The 20,095-nt window shown below is 38.4% G+C and overlaps 2 protein-coding genes across 5 annotated transcripts in view; one reads left to right on the plus strand and one right to left on the minus strand.

Annotated features, from left to right (window-relative positions):
- On the minus strand, positions 812 to 3,308 carry LOC109126858. Its single transcript, XM_019230744.1, has 5 exons — positions 3,030 to 3,308; positions 2,806 to 2,946; positions 1,446 to 2,641; positions 1,002 to 1,298; positions 812 to 851 (listed from the first exon to the last, which is right to left on the minus strand). The coding sequence occupies exons 1-5, from the start codon at positions 3,306 to 3,308 to the stop codon at positions 812 to 814; spliced, it is 1,953 nt and encodes a 650-aa protein (XP_019086289.1).
- Positions 18,071 to 20,095, plus strand: part of LOC104719111 (histone-lysine N-methyltransferase family member SUVH9) — a 3,748-nt gene continuing 1,723 nt past the window's right edge. Inside the window, exons 1-2 of one of the 4 annotated variants that reach the window (XM_010436956.1) lie at positions 18,071 to 18,170; positions 18,258 to 19,942. In XM_010436956.1, coding sequence (XP_010435258.1) covers positions 18,418 to 19,942 — 1,525 coding nt within the window. In that variant the 5' untranslated portion in view covers positions 18,071 to 18,170; positions 18,258 to 18,417. Of the gene's footprint in view, positions 20,090 to 20,095 lie in introns of all 4 variants that reach the window. The other 3 variants (XM_019230470.1, XM_010436957.2, XM_010436955.2) reach the window with 3 other exon arrangements.

Below are 20,095 nucleotides of genomic sequence, written 5' to 3' on the forward strand. Positions count from 1 at the left end.
CTTCTTCTTCTTCAATTACATTCCCTTCTTCTTGGTGTTCTTGAGCTGGCCTCTTCCCTTTTGCCCTATGTCTTCTTATGTGCTCCTCAAGAGTAAACTCCATCTCCTCATCACTCTCTGTCCGCTCTGGATCTTCCTCAACAAGTTGGTTTTTCTTCTTCGAAAAGCCACTCGACCCCCTACTCGAGCTAGCACTCGGTCGGTTGCCTCCTCAAGTACGCGGTCGAGTGCGTTCACCAGTTTCTCTCTATGTGACCAAAGATGCATCACGGCGATCCATGAATCGATCAACAGCCTTCTTTCCTTTAGCTTCACGAATGGCAGCTTGTTGTGATGTCTCTCTAGACCTTGAAGACATTTGCAAAGAGAACTGAAAGGCTAGACTCAAAGCTCAAAGTTAATAGGTTAGTAACCCAAAAACCAAAGAACTAAGCTTGAGCAAGAAGATAAAACTTGTGAGAGATTTCAAGTTAGATTTTTAGTGTTTTTTAGCAAATGAGAGAGTATGAGAGACTAAAATCGAGTTTGCTTCTTCTAAAGAGGCTAGAGAGGACAAGAAGACAAGAGTGGAGCGTCCATACCATTCAAATTTGAATTGGGATTCTTTGACTCACTTTTGATGTCACTTGACCCCACCACTCGACCCCACGTGGTCGAGTGCTTGACCAAAATTCAAATTTTCGAAATTGTTTCTCCCTCCACTCGATCGAGCAAAAGAGAAATTTAACCGAGTGGGCCTGGGCCTATAGTCACTCGATCGAGTACCCCTCGTGGGCTGGTCGAGTGGCTCCAAAAACTCCTTTCTACAAGTTCAATCCTTCCTAAACCCATCTATTCTCTCTAATAAAGGCCTGTCCAACAAAAGTTCGAAAGAAAAATATCAAAACTACAAGGAAAATAAAACTTATGAACAATGATACCTTAGGGACTTCCTCCCTAGTGAGCTTGTTTAAAGTCACTGAGCTTGACTTTTGATGCCTTTTCAGGGTTGGTTTGGAGACCAAGGAGGTGATGAGATCCTCCCTGGTGTAACTTGATCACTGTGAAGCTGATTCTTAATCACTTCACCTTTTAAACTTGAACCCTGTTTCTGCTTAAGCTTGAACCTTAGTCTTGCTTTCTTCAAAGACCTCTTGTTGATCTGAACCTGAAGTTCCTTCACCAAGCTAGTCAACTCTTGAACTGAGCCCTTGAGCTTTTCAACTGAATCCTCATCAGAAGAGAACTTAGCCTTTGGAGTTCTCACTTCACTTGAGACCTCATGATCTCTTTTGTCTTTAAGAACAAAGGGCTGGCCTCTAGAAGGCAAGTTGGTTGGGTTGTTAATATCAAATTTCATGATCAGACCCTCAACTATGTTCAAAGTTATCAGCCCTTCCTTGACATCAATTACAGCTCCAGCAGTGGCTAGGAATGGTCTTCCTAGGATGATAGGGTCTTCCAACTCTTTATCCATGTCTATAATGAGGAAGTCAGTAGGAATTCTGGCCTTGCCTATCTTGACTGGGTAATTTTCCATCTTACCAACCACATCCTTATGTGATCCATTAGCTAGACACAAGTAGAGATTACTAAGCTGGAAGTCAGTATACCCATGCTTCTGTGCAATGGAGTAGGGCATTACACTGATAGATGCTCCTAGGTCACACAAGCATTTGTTGAAATGCAAATAGCTGAATGAGCAAGGTAGATCAAATGGACCTGGGTCTTCAAGTTTGGTTGGAATGATGGCTCTCTCAATCTCCTCAAGATCCTTCTTATTCTGATTCTGAGCCTTCTGATGTGATATCTCAAGTAGCATGTTTTGGTAGAGAGGGTATGGAGCATACTGTTCCAAAGCAGACCCTCTCTCTTCTTTTTTGTACTGAATGATAAACTCTTCTTTCAAAGCCATCAATTCCTTTTTTTCAATTATTTCCCTGAGTTCCTTGAGTTTTTGTTCCTTGAAACGCCCTGGGAATGGCAGAGGAGGCTTGTAAGCAGGAGGGATGTATCTAACAGGTTTAGCAACTTCTATGGGATCAGCTCGATCACGCACTCGATCGTCTGAGTGGTCGAGTACACAGTCGAGTGGTACTCTGTTTTCAGTTTGCTGTGTAAAACCTTCACTCTGAGCTTTATCCTGTGACAAATCCTCCACAGCTTGAACTTCACTGTCCTCAGTGACAGCTTCCTCATAGAAATGGATTGCTTTAGTTGTGAACTCTCTTGGGTTTTGAACAGCCTTACCAGGGAGTTGGTTTGGCTTAGGAGCTGATGTAGAAGCTATGTTGCTCTCCATGAACTTGAGTTTAGAATTCAAACTCTCAAACTTGATATTCAGATCATTGTAAGAAGAATCTAGCCTCTGGTTTAACTCAGCTAACTTCTTTGCTGTCTCAAGCTGCCCATTTGCTAGTCCAAGTAGCATTTGCTGCATCATAGCTCTTAAATCTGTTTCCTGGCTTTGATTAGTCTGAAACCCTGGTGGGGGACACATTGGAGCCTGGAAACCTTGGTTTTGCTGCTTGGGTACATAATTGTTATGTTGCTGGGGCTGTTGAGCTGGATAAACCTGGTCCTGTGGGTTTGCCACATTAGTACTTCTGTAAGACAGATTGTTGTTCTTGAAATGGTTGTAAGGCTTGAAACCACCTTGATTCTGAACATAACACAACTCAGTCATTTCATTCTCCCCAGCTTGGATTGTTGTATTTTCATCAGCAAAAAAGTGAATGTTAGTCAAGAGAATTTTGTCTAATTTTTCATGCACAGTCTTCAAATCTTTCTTGTACTTCTCATCCTGGGCAGGTTCGACAAACTGACAGTCCTATCATAGTCTTCATTGTAATTTCCATCTGACTGAGCTAAGTTTTCTACCAGTTCCCATCCTTCATCCACATGTTTGTTAAGAAAGTTCCCATTTGATGCAGTGTCCAGCAACATTCTGATCTTTGTAGAACTCCTCTGTACAGTGTGCTAAGTAGGGACTCATTACTAAACCCATGATGAGGACATTGGGTTTGGTAGCCTTTGAATCTTTCCCATGCTTCACAGAAAGTCTCATTATTCTTCTGTGCAAAACCAGATATCTCATTCCTTAGTCTAGCAGTCCTTGCATTAGAGAAGAACTTGGCCAGGAAAGCCTTTTTGCAGCCATCCCAGGTTGTGATTGCTCTTGTTGGTAAAGTCTTCTCCCACAAGTGAGTTTTATCTCCAAGTGAAAATGGGAAGAGTCTGAGCTTGAAACTGTCTTCACTTACTCCATTAATCTTGGTCAGGCCACAGAGCCTATCAAACTCATCAAGATGGTCTAAGGGATCCTCCATAGCCAGACCATGGAACTTATTTGCCTGAATCATAGTAATCAGCATACTTTTTATCTCAAAATTATTATTTGCTACTACAGGTGGAACTATTCCTGTCCTTTGTGTGTGAGTGTTTGGAGCATCACCTGCTCCAATCTGTCTTGGTCTCTGTATGGGTGGATCCATGAGCAGCTGGTGTTCTTGTTCTGGAAGGATTCTGGTTCTCTGTTGCCTCAAATCTCTTGATAAACGGTTGATGTGCTCAATGTATCTTTCAAGGTTCTTGTTTCCTTTCGATCAGGTTTGCATGTACGGACACGATCACCTACTCGAACTGACAGACAGTGGAGCACTAGCTTGAGTGAACCTTTGTTGGTGACTCGATCAACCACTCGAACGGATACTTGGTCGAGCACCGGCTCGAGTTGAGGATCGAATTGACTGAAACTGGAGGACTGATTGAATATGTCTTGGTGACTTGATCGATAACTCGAACGTGCAGACGGTCGAGTGCAAGGTCGAGTGCAGGGTCGAGATGGTACCTGAAACTCAAAACAACCAAGCAGATGAAGATTCAAATCAGTAATGATGAAGTGTAACAATAGAACTTAATCTTAAACTTGTGGAATAAGGTGGAATGCAAGAGGCTTCAATTTCTCTTATGCAGTTGCAGTATAAGAGATGTCAATCCATAATGAGTATGATGTAAGCAGTCAAGATGTAGACACTTATCTAAGTTAAGCCAAATATGAAGTGGTTGTGGTGTAACTGATTGATGAAAAAAATGTAAATGCAGAATGTAAAACTACTAAGATGACGGTTTAAATGCAAGGTAATAACTGACACTAAGATATGCAATGAAACAGGAATGAAACTAGAAGGATGCAGGTCATAAAGCAAGAACTGGGACACATACTCGAGCAGGCACTCGATCGTATGCTCGATCGAGTACTGGGTCGAGTAGGAAGCTACGAAGAACAGAAACAGAACTTAACAATCAAACAGAGCTGGTTGAAAGTAAATCAAACAGAAAGCGGGTAACAGTAATCAACTAGAGAAATCAATAAACACAGAAGGTCCTAGGGATTGATTCATGGGCTGGACTTGAGCTATACTAATCTAAACTGACCAACAAACCTCAATCAACAGCGAGCTATCTCTAGACAATGATCTTCCAATACTTGTTAATCCATTCTCATGACAATAACAATCAAGCTTAGATACTCTTAGATCTAGTTCTCACTAGCTATTGCATATAAAAGCAGACATAAAGATCCAGATCATCACATGTCAAAAACCTTCCTACACAACCAATCTCTTGGGATAGGAGCAGTAATCTCTAGCATTAGTATTATCCAGAAGCTTAAACATTGGTATGATGCTAAGCAACCTTGGATCTGTTCTTACCCCCTCAGATATAAGAACAACATAGAGCATGCCTAATCCAGAAGAGATATTTAAACAATCAAGCTTGGTCAGTCTAAACTACCATAACTCTCATCCAGCCTAATCCATCCCTAAGATCCTAACACACTACTCAGATGAACAACACATGATGAACAAAATCATAAACCCAGAAATCAATGAAACTTGCATGATTAGAAAAATAAGATGAAGATCTACAACTTTGTTCAAGGAAATAAACTTAGATTCTCAATACCCAAAAAGTTACAGAAGCAACAAGGTACAAAAATCAAAGGAAAAAGCTTAAAAGTGTTGATGATGTAAACTTAAAAGCTAAAATCCCAAAAAGGGTAAAAACTAGGTTTTTGTGATATTCTTCCCCTGTAAAGTGGCTACAGGACAAAATAGAGAGGCGGCTCGGTTGACTCGACCAGGTGCTCGGTCGAGTCAGGTCTTCTTCTGCTCCTTTCAGTCGGTCGAGTCCCTCTCAGCACACGGTCGAGTGTCTGGTCGAGTGTGGTGGTCGAGTGAATTCCCGGACCTTGATTCTCTTCTGCTCTAGCTCCTTTGTCTGCTTCTCTTGATGGCTTCACTCTCCCTCAGCACTTATCCATGCTCCATTGGGTCCTAAATCACCTGTTTATGCAAGAAACAATGCAATGCAATGCAAATCTACCCTAATGCATAAACAGCCCTAAAGCTACTCAATGATGACCTAACAAGCTAGTAAAAGATGCAAAATGTGTAAATAAACTAAGGTAAGACAAGGTAAAATATGTGAACATCACCAGACATTAACCCAATTAATTAAATAGACGAATAAATCAATCTCATCAATCCAACAAAACCATTAAAATAAAACGTCATAGAACAAGGAACCAGCAAACTAAACATCCATTCTAGACCACTACATTCCATTGTAGAAACCTAACAACAGCATAGAACAAACAATGAAGCGTCTAGAAAATCCTCCTCTCCAATGTCTTGATTCCACGATCACACATTGCATTTACCTGCACCACAAACACAAATTGAGATGCATGAGTATTGTCATAAACACTCAGTGAGGCAATTCTCTCATCTATTGGGCTATACACACAAGCAACTGAGAATTCCGATGTCAAACAAGCAACAAGCAAACACAAACAAACCAGGAAAACGGAACGGCTTTGAGCATAACATGTCTGCAGAGTCGGCATTGATCGACACCAAGTTGGTGTCGACTGACACCCCTCATTGACCTGAAAACCCTATTACTGACACTCGCCAAGACTCGGCGCCGTCAACCCCTTGGTGTCGACCGATACCCACCTGGTGTCGATCTACACCGACTCCGCAGACACGTTATGTTCGAAGCCAAAAGTCGAATTTCCATATTTCAACTCCTCAAAATCGTCTGAAACTCACCCAACAGCCATAAAAACTCATGGGAACCCGAACAAACCAAAAGCATGCACGATAACACTAAAAACAGACATAAAACAAGCAAAACAAAGGAATCTCAGGTTTAGATCAGCCCTTTTCATGCACTCACCTCTTTCATAGAAGATTATGACAAAAACTTGATGAAAGCACACGCCTAACTAGCTCCTAACATGATCCTAGCCTTAGATCTCTCAAGAACAGCTATAAAAGTCCAACAATCTCCCCAAAACTCTCAAGAACTTCTCTCGAACTTTTGGAGATCGGTAAAAGGCTAAAGGAGGCGACAAATAGGTTTTTCTCCCATAAAACATCGACTTCTGCCTTAAATACCTTGGTTTACAGATTCCACTTAAACCAAACCGAACCAAATCAACGATTTGAGACAAACCGGTTGAAACAAAAATTGTTGGTTTCCACCAACACCCTCGAGGATGTTACAACAACAGTTTTTCTTCACTAAGGCCATCTTTCAAGAGAACTTTCGACACCTTGCAGGTATCTTTACCATTCCATATGTTCTCTTTCTCAATGTTTACCAGAAAGGGATAAGTCTTAAACAATGCATTAAGCAAAAAACTTAAATAAGGTATAACTTAATCCCATAATATTGTAATTGTAGAGAATGGTACGCTTGTTAAGAAAAGCACCTTCAGGGAACAATGGGTTGACATGGACTTGAGTAGAATCAAAAGAATTAGATAAAAATCTAACACACATTTAAGTGAAAGATTTGTGTAAGCAATGGAATCATTCGTTTTAATTATAAATAATTTTTAATTTAAATTTCTTTTGTTTATTTTGTTTAATAGAAATAGTCACCTTTAAATACTCTACACCTAGAGAACAAAGAAGTAGGTGACAAATTAATCAAGAAAAATAACAATGACGTTGATACTAGGATTTTTGTATGTCCTAGTACGTTCAATTAACCTTATGCAGTTGTAATGCTTAAGGTGTCAATCTAGTTGGGAAACTTTACTATCACTCAATATGCAATCAGGATCTTACAAGTCTAGCAAATTCAAAGAGAGTGTTTATGTCTAACAATCCTAGAATGATAGAAATGCAAAACGGAAATGAAATACAAGATTAGAAACGTACATGCATGACAAGAAGCGAAACTGAATGAGTAAAAGCAGAGAACGATTTGAACATGAACTAGATAGGAAGAACAGAAATGAAATATCAATCAAAAAGATAGAAGTCCTAAGGATGGGAGTAATTGACGTCGGCGGAGTCTCCTAGTCTACTAAGTGTTTAACATGCCACAAGCAAACTATCCCTAGACAATGAACATCATAACTTAGCTAATCCAATCTCTTGGCAGAAGCTACTCAAACTCGAACACTTCCAAACCTAGCTCTCGCTAGAGAAACATGGTCGAGCAGGCGTGACGAACTAGTTCATTCACGTCAACGAACACCCTAGACAACTAATCTCTTAGGATAGGAATGCAAGTCTTTGGCACAAGTTGGTAAGACATTTCATCAAACACCTTTTGGATGCGGAAATGTCTAAGACCTAGTTCCAATTGATCAGAGAGAAACTAGTATTTCTAACTCTAGTCCAGAAGGGAGTATACGAATCTAAACTTAAACACCCTACATACTAAGATCCTCCACCTAATCTATCCCATCCTCAAGAACTCTAACACTACTCAGATCCGGAAATCATCATCAAGGACACAAACTCAGAAAGCATTGAATCAAGCATCATGAGGTAGATAAAAATGAGGTGAACAACTTTGTATAAGTAATCCAATGCAAAAACTCAATAAAATCAAAGCTACCTGGATTACAAGATTAGAGAACGTTTTAGGTGGCTAGTAAACCTTAAGGAAAATCGATATGTCTCGGGTAGAGACTTAACAAAATGTATTTATAGTAAAACATGGAAAGCCCTAAAACATAAAACGACAAGATAAAAGGTCGGTTCAGGAACCCTTCTCGGACGCGTCTTCAGAACAAAATTGGGACGTTGGTTTAATAGCGTCGATCGAGTCGCGTCCTGAGAGTGTCGATCGAGTCGGGGTCTAGGATGTTTGATCGAATGGCGGGTTGAGAACGTCGATCGAGTGGCAGCTTGAAATCATCGATCGAGAGGCAGCTTGAAAAGTGTCGTCTAGGAGCTGCTAATCGAGTCGCGCCTTGAGGGTGCTCATGAGCCCTCCTGAGATGTCTTGGTCGAGTTGCTGCTAACATATCCGATCGAGTGGGAGCTCTCCTTTGCGTGCAGGTCTAGTCGGAATTCATAACGTACGTGCATCCACTAAAACAGTGATAACTTATGAACCACGCCTCCGATTGTCTTGAAAACAACGGTATTGGAAAGATGACTCGATTCTCTACAACTTAGATGAAGATGTCAAAAGCTGAATCCCAAAGTAATCTTCACTCGACTCGATCAAAGACGTGGAAGGTTGGATCGTTGGACTGCTCTCCTACTCCATTTTTGCTTTTGATTGTTTGGACATCTCCTAAAACACCTGAAACAACTCCAATATGCAAGATGCATGCAAGAACAATGCAAAGACTATCTAATATGAATATTATGCAAAAGATACTTAAAACAATGCAAAACAATGAGTTAAGAGAACAAAATGAATGAGAAATGCATGATGAAAGAGTGTAAAATATACACATATCAGACGTGATTGCTAATTAATGTTTGAATAGTAGAGAGCGCCTTTAGAAGAATGTAATCAAATTTGGGTCACGGTCAGAAAATATAGCTTTTATTTTGATATTTTCTTGACCTTCAATTGTGGAGGAAGAATTAACATTTGTCAAAGTCAACTAAAGGTGTGATGTATGATTGAAACAACTCTTCCCATTTTCTTTTCTTTTAACATGACATTTAACTAGTGATCTCATACTCACTAACACTCTAACAACAATCAACAACATTGGATAACACAACAATACCTATAATCCAATAAATAACCAAATACCAAAGTCTAACAATTTCTTAATTATGACAACCCATCCCGTGGACCCTATTAGCTGTCCCAATGGACTGTCCATGGCCCTGCAAACCCCCCCCCGCTAGCCCCCCCGCTAGCCGTCCCAACGGACCCCAAGCTGACCCTGCAGGACATCGATCATAACCCCTCATGGTGGACAGGAACTATTCATCCAAATCCACCAGTAGGTTATTGGTGCGCCAAGCGTTCATCGAAGCCTGGTCCCCATCCTTTAACAACCTTCCCACAGGACAAGCTGTCACCAATTGACTTGCAGATCAATTGGTGACAGCTTGTCCTGTGGGAAGGTTGTTAAAGGGTGGGGACCAGGGTTCGAGGAACGCCTAGAGCACCAATAACCTACTACTGGATTTGGATTTCCACAGTAAGGGGTTAGGATTGATACCCTGCAGGGCCAGCTTGGGGTCCATTGGGGCAACTAACGGTGGGCTAGTGGGGTCCGTGGGACGAGGTATTCATAATAATCCAACAAAGTCAAGAAGCAAATAACCAGCATCCTAACAATGTTCTAACGACTCAACTCTAGCAACCTAAAAAAGCCAGACCACAATCAATCGAGCCTCTAGAACATTCTCCCCTTCATCGCTAGATTCCACGATCACACATTACCTTTACCTACACCATAAAAAACAATTGAGATGCATGAGTATTATCACAAATAGTCTGTGAGGTGATCCTCCCATCTACTGGGCTATACACACAAGCGAATAGATAAACACAAACAATTCACAAAAACAAGCTGATAACTCTCTAATTTACATGTTTTAAGCACCTTTTTTTGTCCATATTTTGCATTATATATACCCTAACCTTAGCAGTTTTAGGTCATTAACTGTAAGAATTCACATTTAGGCCATTTAGGGTGTTGCATTCTTGCATTTGTGCATTTTGGATGAAAATAGGTACTTTAGATCCTAAAAAGAGCAAAAAGAAGGGTTAACTAGTTGCAGCTATCACAAGGAAGGAACTGGTTACATTTATAGGGTTTACACAGAAGCATCAAGAAGGAAAAAGGAGGCACCCGACCATACCACCCGATATTTGCCACAGAGCACCTGGTCGAGTTCATGACGAGACCTTCAAATATCGACTCGAATGAAGATTTTACGGTGGGATTCAGCTTCTGAGTTATTCAAAAAAGTTATAGGATATCGAGTTCTCTTTCCAAAGGTGGTGATTTGAAGCCAATCGGATGTGCAGTTCAAGAGTTATTCCTGTTTTAGTGAGCGTATATACATCCAGATCGAAGAATGAAACCACCCGATCAGCTATCTGATCATGTAGGTAGTTCTTTGAGAGATATAGTTTGGGTAGTGACAAAATATTTGAGATTGTTAATTGCAGTCCCATTGAATAGTCCAGAAGAAGGAGATGCACCCTTGCTCTCTAGGTGAAGCATTCTGCAAGTTAAAGCTTCAATCTTGATATTAAGGGCACCATATGTGCAGTCTATCTTGTTATTCACCTCTGTGAGCTTTTTACTTGTTTCCATAGCTCCTATAGCTTGACCTTGTAGGATTTGCTGAAGCATGCTCTTCATGTCCTGATCTTGTGCAGGAGCCTGCTTGGGTTGTTGTGGTGGATAGTTTAGGACCATAAACTGCTCATCTTCACAAACAACTTGTACTTTCTTCCGCTGGGTTAGAAGGAGTTTATCCAGCCTCTCAAGCTTCTCATTTAAGGCTTTTAGTTCCTTTCTATGCCCTTCGTCAGAATCAACACCGCGCCTTGAGCTGGAATCATATTCCTCACGATAATTTCCATTTCACTGAGCAAGATTCTATACTAATTCCCAACCTTCAGCGACATCTCTATTCATGAAACTTCCATTGGAGGCTGTGTCTAGAAGTATTCTGATACTGGGAATAACACCTCTATACAAAGTACTCAACAAAGATGCATTGTTGAATCCATGATGTGGGCATTGTCTTTGGTAGCCTTTAAAGCACTCCCATGCTTCAATGAAAGACTCGCCATTCTGTTGGAGAAATCCTAAAATTTTGTTCCTCAAACGTGCAGTCCTTTAACTAGAGAAGAACTTTGCAAGGAAGACCTTCTTACAATCAATCCAAGAGGTGATTTTTCTAGGCGGTAGAGTCTTCTCCCACTGATGGGCTTTATCTCCTAGAGAAAAGGGAAATAATCTCATCTTCAAGGCATCCTCACTAACTCCATTTATATTGGTGAGGCTACAGAGCCTGTCAAACTCATCAAGATGTGCAAGGGGTCTTCAGTGGGCAGTCCATGAAATATATTGCTCTGAACCATTGATATCAGACTACTCTTGATTGTGAAGGTTGTGGACAGCAGGAGGCACTCTCCCATACCTCTGAGTATGAGTAGTGGGAGCATCGCTATCATCAATTTTTCCTTCTCCTTTGAAGTTCAGTTTGATCATGTGGGTTTTCCATTCCCACTTCTTCTTGTTCTACTATGATACCGTCCTTTGATGTCTTGGTTCTCTTGGCAAACGGTTGGTGTATACAAGTACCCAATCAAGAATCCGAAAGGTCACACGAGCAGGTGCTCGGGTAGACAGGTTTGGGTAGGGGTTCGGGTTGTGGATCGGGTAAGGGTTCGGGTGTGGATCAGGTAGGGGGTCGCGTAGGTTCACCTAAGATCCAAAACACACAAGCGAACAGTCAGTACCGAGAACAAATAATAATAAAACGAACTTGATCTAGCAAGTGCTGAAATCCTAAATTTAATAAAAAAAACAACCAAATGGCAACGGTGCCAAATTGATAATAGGATTTTCACCCAGGGTATCAATTCCCTATGCAGTTGTAGTACAATGGTTTATCAATCCAAATGGTTGTTATGCTCGCATATAAGATATGATCAAAACTATGCAAGTCAAGCCAAGCAATAATGGGGGTTTTATCTATCAACCTAAGGTGAACAAAAATAAGAAAACAGAAAGAACAAAAATTAAGAACAACTCGAAGTACCACACGATCATAAGGATTGGGTAATTATAAGAAAACAGGTTGACCTAGCCACATCAGCAGGTATACGACCATGCTGCACGAGGTGTAACTCGAGCTCCACTTTGGATGCATGATCGGATAGGTGATCGGTCGGTTCCATTCTTCGATCTAGATGTATATACGCTCACTAAAACAGGAATAACTCTTGAACCGCACATCCGATTGGTTTCAAATCACCACCTTTGGAAAGAGAACTCGATTTCCTATAACTTTGAAGAAGAACTCAGAAGCTGCATCCCACCGTAAAATCTTCATTCGAGTCGATATTTGAAGGTCTCGTCATAAACTCGATCAGGTTCTATGTGGCAATTATCGGGTGGTATGGTCGGGGGCCTCATTTTTCCTTCTTGATGCTTCTGTGTAAATCCTATAAATGTAAGCAGTTCCTTCCTTGTGAAAGCTGCAACTTTTTAACCCTTCTTTTTATTCTTTTTAGGTTTTAAAATATCTGTTTTCATCCAAAATGCACAAATGCAACAATGCAGCACTTTAAGTAGCCTAAATGTAAATTCCTACAGTTAGTGACCTAAAAATGCTAAGGTTAGGGTATTTATAATACAAATTATGGACAAAAAATTTGTTTGTCTAAAACATGTAAATTAGAGATTTATTATCAATCAAAGCATGTAAATCTACAACATCAAAAGCAAAGCCTAATGAACCCGTACCTAGAACTGTAAGGGCTCTGATACCAAACTGAAACGACAGACCCATTTTTTGTTTTTAATATAATAAATAACTAGTGATCCCATACTCACTAACATCCTAACATCATATAAATCAAACCGCAGAAATAACAAACAATAAACCATCAATTAACCAACAATAATCCAATAAACTAAATAAGCAATATTAAATCATCCAACAATCCTAATTAACAATTCTGAAGCAAATATCATGAATCAAATGACCTGACACCTAGGCTACTTTTCTAGACCACAATGTTCCATTCTAGCCACCTAAAAGCAGCATAAAACACACAATTGAGCCTCTAGAACATCATCCTCATCACTGCCTTGATTCCACGATCACACTTTGCCTTTACTTGTACCACAACACAAATGAGATGCATGAGTATTATCATAAATACTTTGTGAGGCGATCCTCCCATCTACTGGGCTATACACACAAGCGAAGAGACAAGCACAATCAATACACAAAGAAAAACAAGTAAACCAGACAACTCTGAACAAGCGCGTCGACTCTGACGTTCGTTGACCGATGCAACATCTTTACGTTGACAGACGCTCTCCTCGCGTCGATCGATGCAATCCTCATAATCCCTATATGCATCAACCAATGAACTCCTTGCAATTTCTCGCGTCTCCGTCAAATCCCTAATTGCATCGATCGATGCAGTCACACGACACAACACCGAGAACAATTTCCTCCAACTCTCCTCGGCTCCATGATGCCAGAACCCGAATCCAAAGGCCACAAAACTCACAACAAACATTCACCTACAAGCATATAAGCCAAAAACACCCAAAAACACACAAACAAACATCTAATCGCTTAGATCAGCCATGGTCACACACTCATCTTTGAGAATGAGAAATCTGATCCTAAAACCCACGAAAACAGCCTCCTAGCAAGCTTCTCTCACGTCCTCCGCTTCAGATCTCCACTCACATGGACAAATCTCTCCAAAAACAGCTTAGAACTAACCAATAACGCTCTCAAGAACTTTTAGAAGTTTTTCTCTCTTTCTTTTTCTCTCGGGAACAAAAAAAGTGGCTAAACCCCTCTAAAACGTCGAGCTTATCCTTTTATATTCATCCTTAGGGTTTTCCAAACCCAAAACGCAATAAAACGAGCATTTAACTTAAGTCGTCCCACAAAAGTGAACCTTGCATCGATCGATGCAAATGGTGCATCGATCGATGCAAAACCCGAACTGAGATTTTAGTTCACGGGCGTTAGAAATATGTTTAAAAATTTTCTGAAATTTTTGTTATCTACTATAATTTGGTATTTTGATCTAAATATATATGATAACGGTTGTTCCGGTTTTGGTATTTTCAACCTTAATTTTTGTCCCTTATACAGTAAAACCTCCATAAATTAATACTCTATAAATTAATAAACATTATAAATTAATAAATTTTGATGGTCCCAAATCGGGCCAGTGTAAAAATTAACAATATTCGATAAGATAATAAGATAATAATTTTTTTGAAATCTCCATGTAAAATCTGGTCCCAATAATATCATAAATTAATAATCTTGTAAATAATAGTTTATGTTTCTCCTAAAGCTCATTTCTATAGAACAATTGTAATGTTGTATTTTCAAACTATAATGATTTCTCTAAAATATTTTATAACATGTCTTACAAATAATTAAATTTTAAAGTTTTAATTTTTAGATATGCATCATTTACAATTTGATAATTTGATAGATAATTAAAATAGGAGAATTGATATTATCATTCATAGATTTGAATTTATGTATGTCATGTGTATCAGTCAATTTGTCTATAGTATTTGTAATTTATTGTCAATAATGCTTTCTAAATATTACAATTTCAATTCCTAAACCATAAAATTTATAACATCCGAAATTTTAATCTTATTTTGCTATAATTGTTCCAATTCATAATTTTAAAAAATTTAAACAATTAAAAATATATCTAAATAATCATTATTAATTTATAGATAAATTAATATCACTATAAATTAATAAAATGTGTTGGTCCCAACATTATTAATTTGTAGAGGTTTTACTGTACAATGCAAAATGAATTAAATCGTTAAAATATCTACGTGGCATTGTCGTATCACACTCGCTCAAAAGTGAAGAGGTATTAGGTTCGAATATCGACAAAAACATAGCTTTTATATGAAGTTGGTTATATTCGGGTAAGTAGTTTCATTGTTTTGCTATTTATATTTCTACTTAAAGGGATTGTTGCGCTATTATAATCAAACCAACTTTCCAAAACTGAATCTCTGAAACCCTCTTTATGACTTTATCAAAATATATTTTATCATAATGAAACTGAACTCAATACATCTTTGAGCCCTCAAACGGGAGAAAAGATGTTTGAGAAGAAGGATAATGCGTCAACCATTGAGAGTTTACCATCATGTCCAGGCAGCATTGAACATATGTAGAGTGACAATACCTGCCCAAGAGAATCTATTACTCACTGATCTCAAATTATTAAGATCACAAGTACCAATCATTCTTTGGAAATCTGCAAAGATCTCTTTGGTTGTCCAGAGCCACCTTGATTTTCCTCATTCCCTCTTATTTCATTAAAATAACCTATTAATAATCAAGGAGTGTGTCTTGTTGTTGATATTCTCTCTAAACTTTTCCATAACTCATTTCTAAAAAAGGATCCGGATAAACATAGATAAAAGATAAGTAGAAGAAAAAACCACTTGATTCAACTTGCATATCTATAAGATTAGAAGATTAAAAAACATTAGAAGCAGAAACACTTTTTTTCAAAAGAAAGCAATCCCACCATTTACACCATTTGGTGGGACTATTACACATGAATCATAACCTCACTCACAGCAACAGGCCCAGATTTTATCGTCCTTTTGTTTTGTTTCTAGAAGGCATATCATTTTTTGGGAGATACTTATTACGTATCCCATTGAGGTGTCAAACCGTAAGATCTATGGAGGCAGTGGTGGTTTAGGGCCCACAACACCTCTGGGCAAGACAGGTTATGACGAAATTGAGCCACTCCCTTCACCACGTTCCCTGATATGCAACTTAAGGGAACCAGTTTTCTCTGAAGTATCCAGCATATCATCGAGCTTGCGCTTTCCATGATCCTTACAAGAGACTGCATCCAAATTGTTGAGACTTGGAAAATTCATGAATTAAAAAGGATGGATATTATCTGAATAGGCTCAACGACTAGCACTCTCTAAGATATCACCTGTGAAATTATCAAAAACTGGAACTCGATTAAAAAGCTCACTAGTATTTAATTCGATATAATACATGTTGTAGTGACCTTCATCATCCAAAACTTCAGTAAGACAATCATGATTAGGATCTATAAAAACTCAGGTTCCTCAGAATTTTCATCTTCACTTACTACGTCTTCTTGAACTCGTACATGTTGCTCCTCCACAACTTCATTGCGTCTCCTTGAACTCGTACTATGTATTCCTCAGATCTGAATCTAGAAAAAATGAAGTTGATCAGTGGTTGATGTGGAAACCATCGTTGCATAACAGAAATGCGATCATTGAAACCCCAGGGACTTCATCTCTACACCATCTCCAATTCTTCTTCAGAGGAGTATATGAATTGGAATTGACCACCCGCATCAATGCAATTTGTGGTAATGAAGCCACAATTATAGGAATGTGTTGTCTTCTAGGGAGGACATGACGCTCTATCCGAACAAAGTGATTCTCGGTCACCGCTTGGTTGATTATCCCAACAGGGTGAAAGGGTTTGTCATTAGTACCGAGACTGATATCTTCGACTGCTCGCCCTAAATTATCATCTATTTTCAAAAGGGTATGGTAGAATCGAAAAGGATAGAAATTTGCTAGTGAAATTGGGATATTGTTTATGATTTTCGGATTCATAATCCGGTGAATATATAGGATAAATTTTGCAACCATTGATAGGGCATCACGCTGGATCGTGAATCTCAACGTGGCGATAATCATCGATGAGAAAGTGGAAAAGAAACTGCCTATGTGAGAGAACATATTGTCTTTTTTAGTCGCTTCTCAACTTTTTAGTTTTAATACGTATTATTACGAAAAGATTACAGATTAATTTAGTATTTTATGTTTTTTATGTTATAGTTTTTTCATGAATATTTTAAAATATATATATTTAATCTGTGTACTTTCAGTTAAAGCAGTTTATATTTTGAAACATATGAATGTTTAAATTATGGAAAGTATTATGATGAAGTCAAATATGGTGCATTTATTCAATTTCTTTTTATATATAATGAAATCCATTTATCAAAACATGAATATGGAATATGTAATGTTCCTGGAATATGCAAATCTTATGCATTCAATATTAGGTTTAAAATAGAATTCAATTATCAAAACATGAATATGAGATATGTAATCAACATGGAATATGTAAAATCTTATGCATTTAATATTAGGTTTTTAATTTTGGAAATCTGGAGTTACGTCATGCACTTAAAATTGTTTTTTTTCAAAGAAAAACTTTATTTACAAAATGAAGAAAAGTACCAAATTAGGTACCAAAACGTCAATTTCTGATAGTAGGAGTTTGGGGTACCACATGTCAGTATATTGTTAATATATAAAACTAAATAAATATTTTTATGTTATAAATAGACAAATAAATATGAAAAGGAATTTGCATTCATATTTTATACTCTTTCTTATGACTTTTTCTTCAAATTTCAAAATTTTAGTCTCATAGGTTTTTTCAATTAATATATAAAAGGTTGTTTTTCTGATTGTTTTTCTTATATATATGTATTTTTATTAACAAATCTCGTAATATTTATTTTAAAAGATAAATGTTTCTCTATAAAAAGTAATATTAGTATATACGAAAATTTGTATATAACTAAGTAAGATAGAAAAATAATAAAAAAAGAATTTCAGTGTTATTATATTTATAAAAATTAAAATTAATGAAATTTAATTAAAATGTTTTATCACTTTAAAATTTTAGTTGACTACAAATAAATAGAAAAAAAATAGATATTAAGAAAAGTAAATTTCCAATATGGAGAGATGTATATTTCCTTTATTTCTGTATTCAATACTTTTAGTAAATCTTATGTGTTAATGATTTTATATATAAGTTAAGAAATTATTTAATTTGAAAAGTAAGAAATCAAATTATAGAATAAAGTTATAATAAAACTAATACATTAATAGAAAAAATTAAAAAATACCAATTATTTTAATACACAAAATTAGAAAAAAAATCTTAAGTGTTACTAATAAGAAATAAATGCTTATGGTATGGTTGGTTTGGTTCAATATATGCACCAAACAAACACACCAATACAAAAAGACATCACGATTCCCCAAGGAGAGAGCTCTCTGTATTTTCATCTCCAGAGATCTTCAAAACCAAAAAAAAAAAAAAAAAGAGGTATGAAATTTTTGATTTTTGATTTTTCCTATTGCCTAAATTTTTGGAGTTAATACACTAAATCATTTGTCATGTTTATGCTAATAGCAAAATCTTAAGAACGTTCGAGTAAATCCTGTATATATAGGAGTAGGAGGAGGAACGTTTGAGTAAGAAGAAAGCTTCCTGCTTTCGCCATGGATGTAGCTTAAAAGAAACCCATCTCTTCGATTACTCTGAGAACAAAAAAAAACCCATTTTTGAAGAGATGGGTTCTTCATCTCACATTCCTTTTCAAGATCCGCATTTGAATCCGTCTCCTACACTAATCCCAAAGCTCGAACCCATCACTGAATCAACCCAAAACTTGGCTTTTCAACTCCCAAACTCAAACCCACAAGCCCCGATTTCATCATCCAACGAACCCTCAAACTCAGATTCCGACAACGTCGCCGAGACTTTCAGGTCCGCGTTCGCTCAACGGCTTCAACGTCACGATGATGTTACGGTTCTTGATTCCTTAACCGGAGCAATCGTACCGGTTGAGGACAATCCTAACCCTGAGTCGGTTCCGGTTGACGCTTCACCACCGTCGGGTGTTTTTACCCGTAGGCCGAAGCCGCAGCAACGTTCGTCGGAGCTTGTGAGGATCACTGATGTTGGACCTGATGGTGAGAGACAGTTTCGTGAAAATGTGAGGAGGACGAGGATGGTTTATGATTCCCTTAGGATCTATATGATGATGGAAGAAGCTAAGCGTCTAGGGTTTGGAGGAACTAGGAAAGGTAGACCTGATAGTAAAGCTGCTTCGTTGATGAAAGATTGTTTCTTGTGGCTGAATCGTGATAAACGAATCGTGGGTTCGATCCCTGGTGTTCAAGTTGGTGACATCTTCTTCTTTAGGCTTGAGTTGTGTGTTATGGGTTTACATGGGCAGACTCAAGCTGGGATTGATTACCTTACAGGGAGTCTTAGCTCTAATGGAGAGCCTATTGCTACTAGTGTGATTGTTTCTGGTGGGTATGAGGATGATGATGATCAAGGAGATGTGATCATATATACAGGACATGGTGGGCAGGATAAGCTTGGAAAGCAAGCTGAACATCAGAAGCTGGAAGGTGGGAATCTTGCCATGGATCGGAGTATGTACTATGGGATTGAAGTCAGGGTGATTAGAGGGTTGAAGTATGAGAACTCTGTTTCTAGCAGAGTTTATGTTTACGATGGGTTGTTTAGGATTGTTGATTCTTGGTTCGATGTTGGGATATCTGGTTTTGGTGTGTATAAATTTAGGCTGGAGAGAATTGATGGGCAGGCTGAGATGGGTAGCTCCATTTTGAAGCTTGCTAGTACTCTTAAAAACAACCCGTTGTCTGTCAGGCCGACAGGTTACATCAGTTTCGATATCTCGAATAGGAAAGAGAATGTTCCTGTCTATTTGTTTAATGACATTGACAGTGATCAAGAACCTTTGTTTTATGAGTACCTTGCTAAAGCTTCATTTCCCCCTGGCTTATTCATTCAAGGGAGTGGTAGTGCAAGTGGATGCAGCTGTATCACAGGTTGTACCAGTGGCTGCATTTGTGAAGCCAAGAATTCAGGTGAGTTTGCTTATGATTACCATGGGAAGTTGATAAGATTGAAACCATTGATACATGAATGTGGACCGGCGTGTCAGTGCCCTCCAACTTGCCGAAACCGTGTGACTCAAAACGGTTTGAAGAATAGGCTCGAAGTGTTTAGGTCACTTGAAACGGGTTGGGGAGTGCGGTCTTTGGATGTATTGCATGCTGGTGCTTTTATTTGTGAGTATGCTGGGGTTGCTTTGACAAGGGAACAAGCCAACATTATGACCATGAACGGTGATACATTGGTATATCCTGCTCGGTTTTCCTCTGCAAGATGGGAAGAATGGGGAGATTTGTCTCAGGTCCTCGCTGGTTACC

Source organism: Camelina sativa, chromosome 10 (genome assembly GCF_000633955.1).
Source record: "Camelina sativa cultivar DH55 chromosome 10, Cs, whole genome shotgun sequence".
NCBI classification, from domain to species: Eukaryota; Viridiplantae; Streptophyta; class Magnoliopsida; order Brassicales; family Brassicaceae; genus Camelina; species Camelina sativa.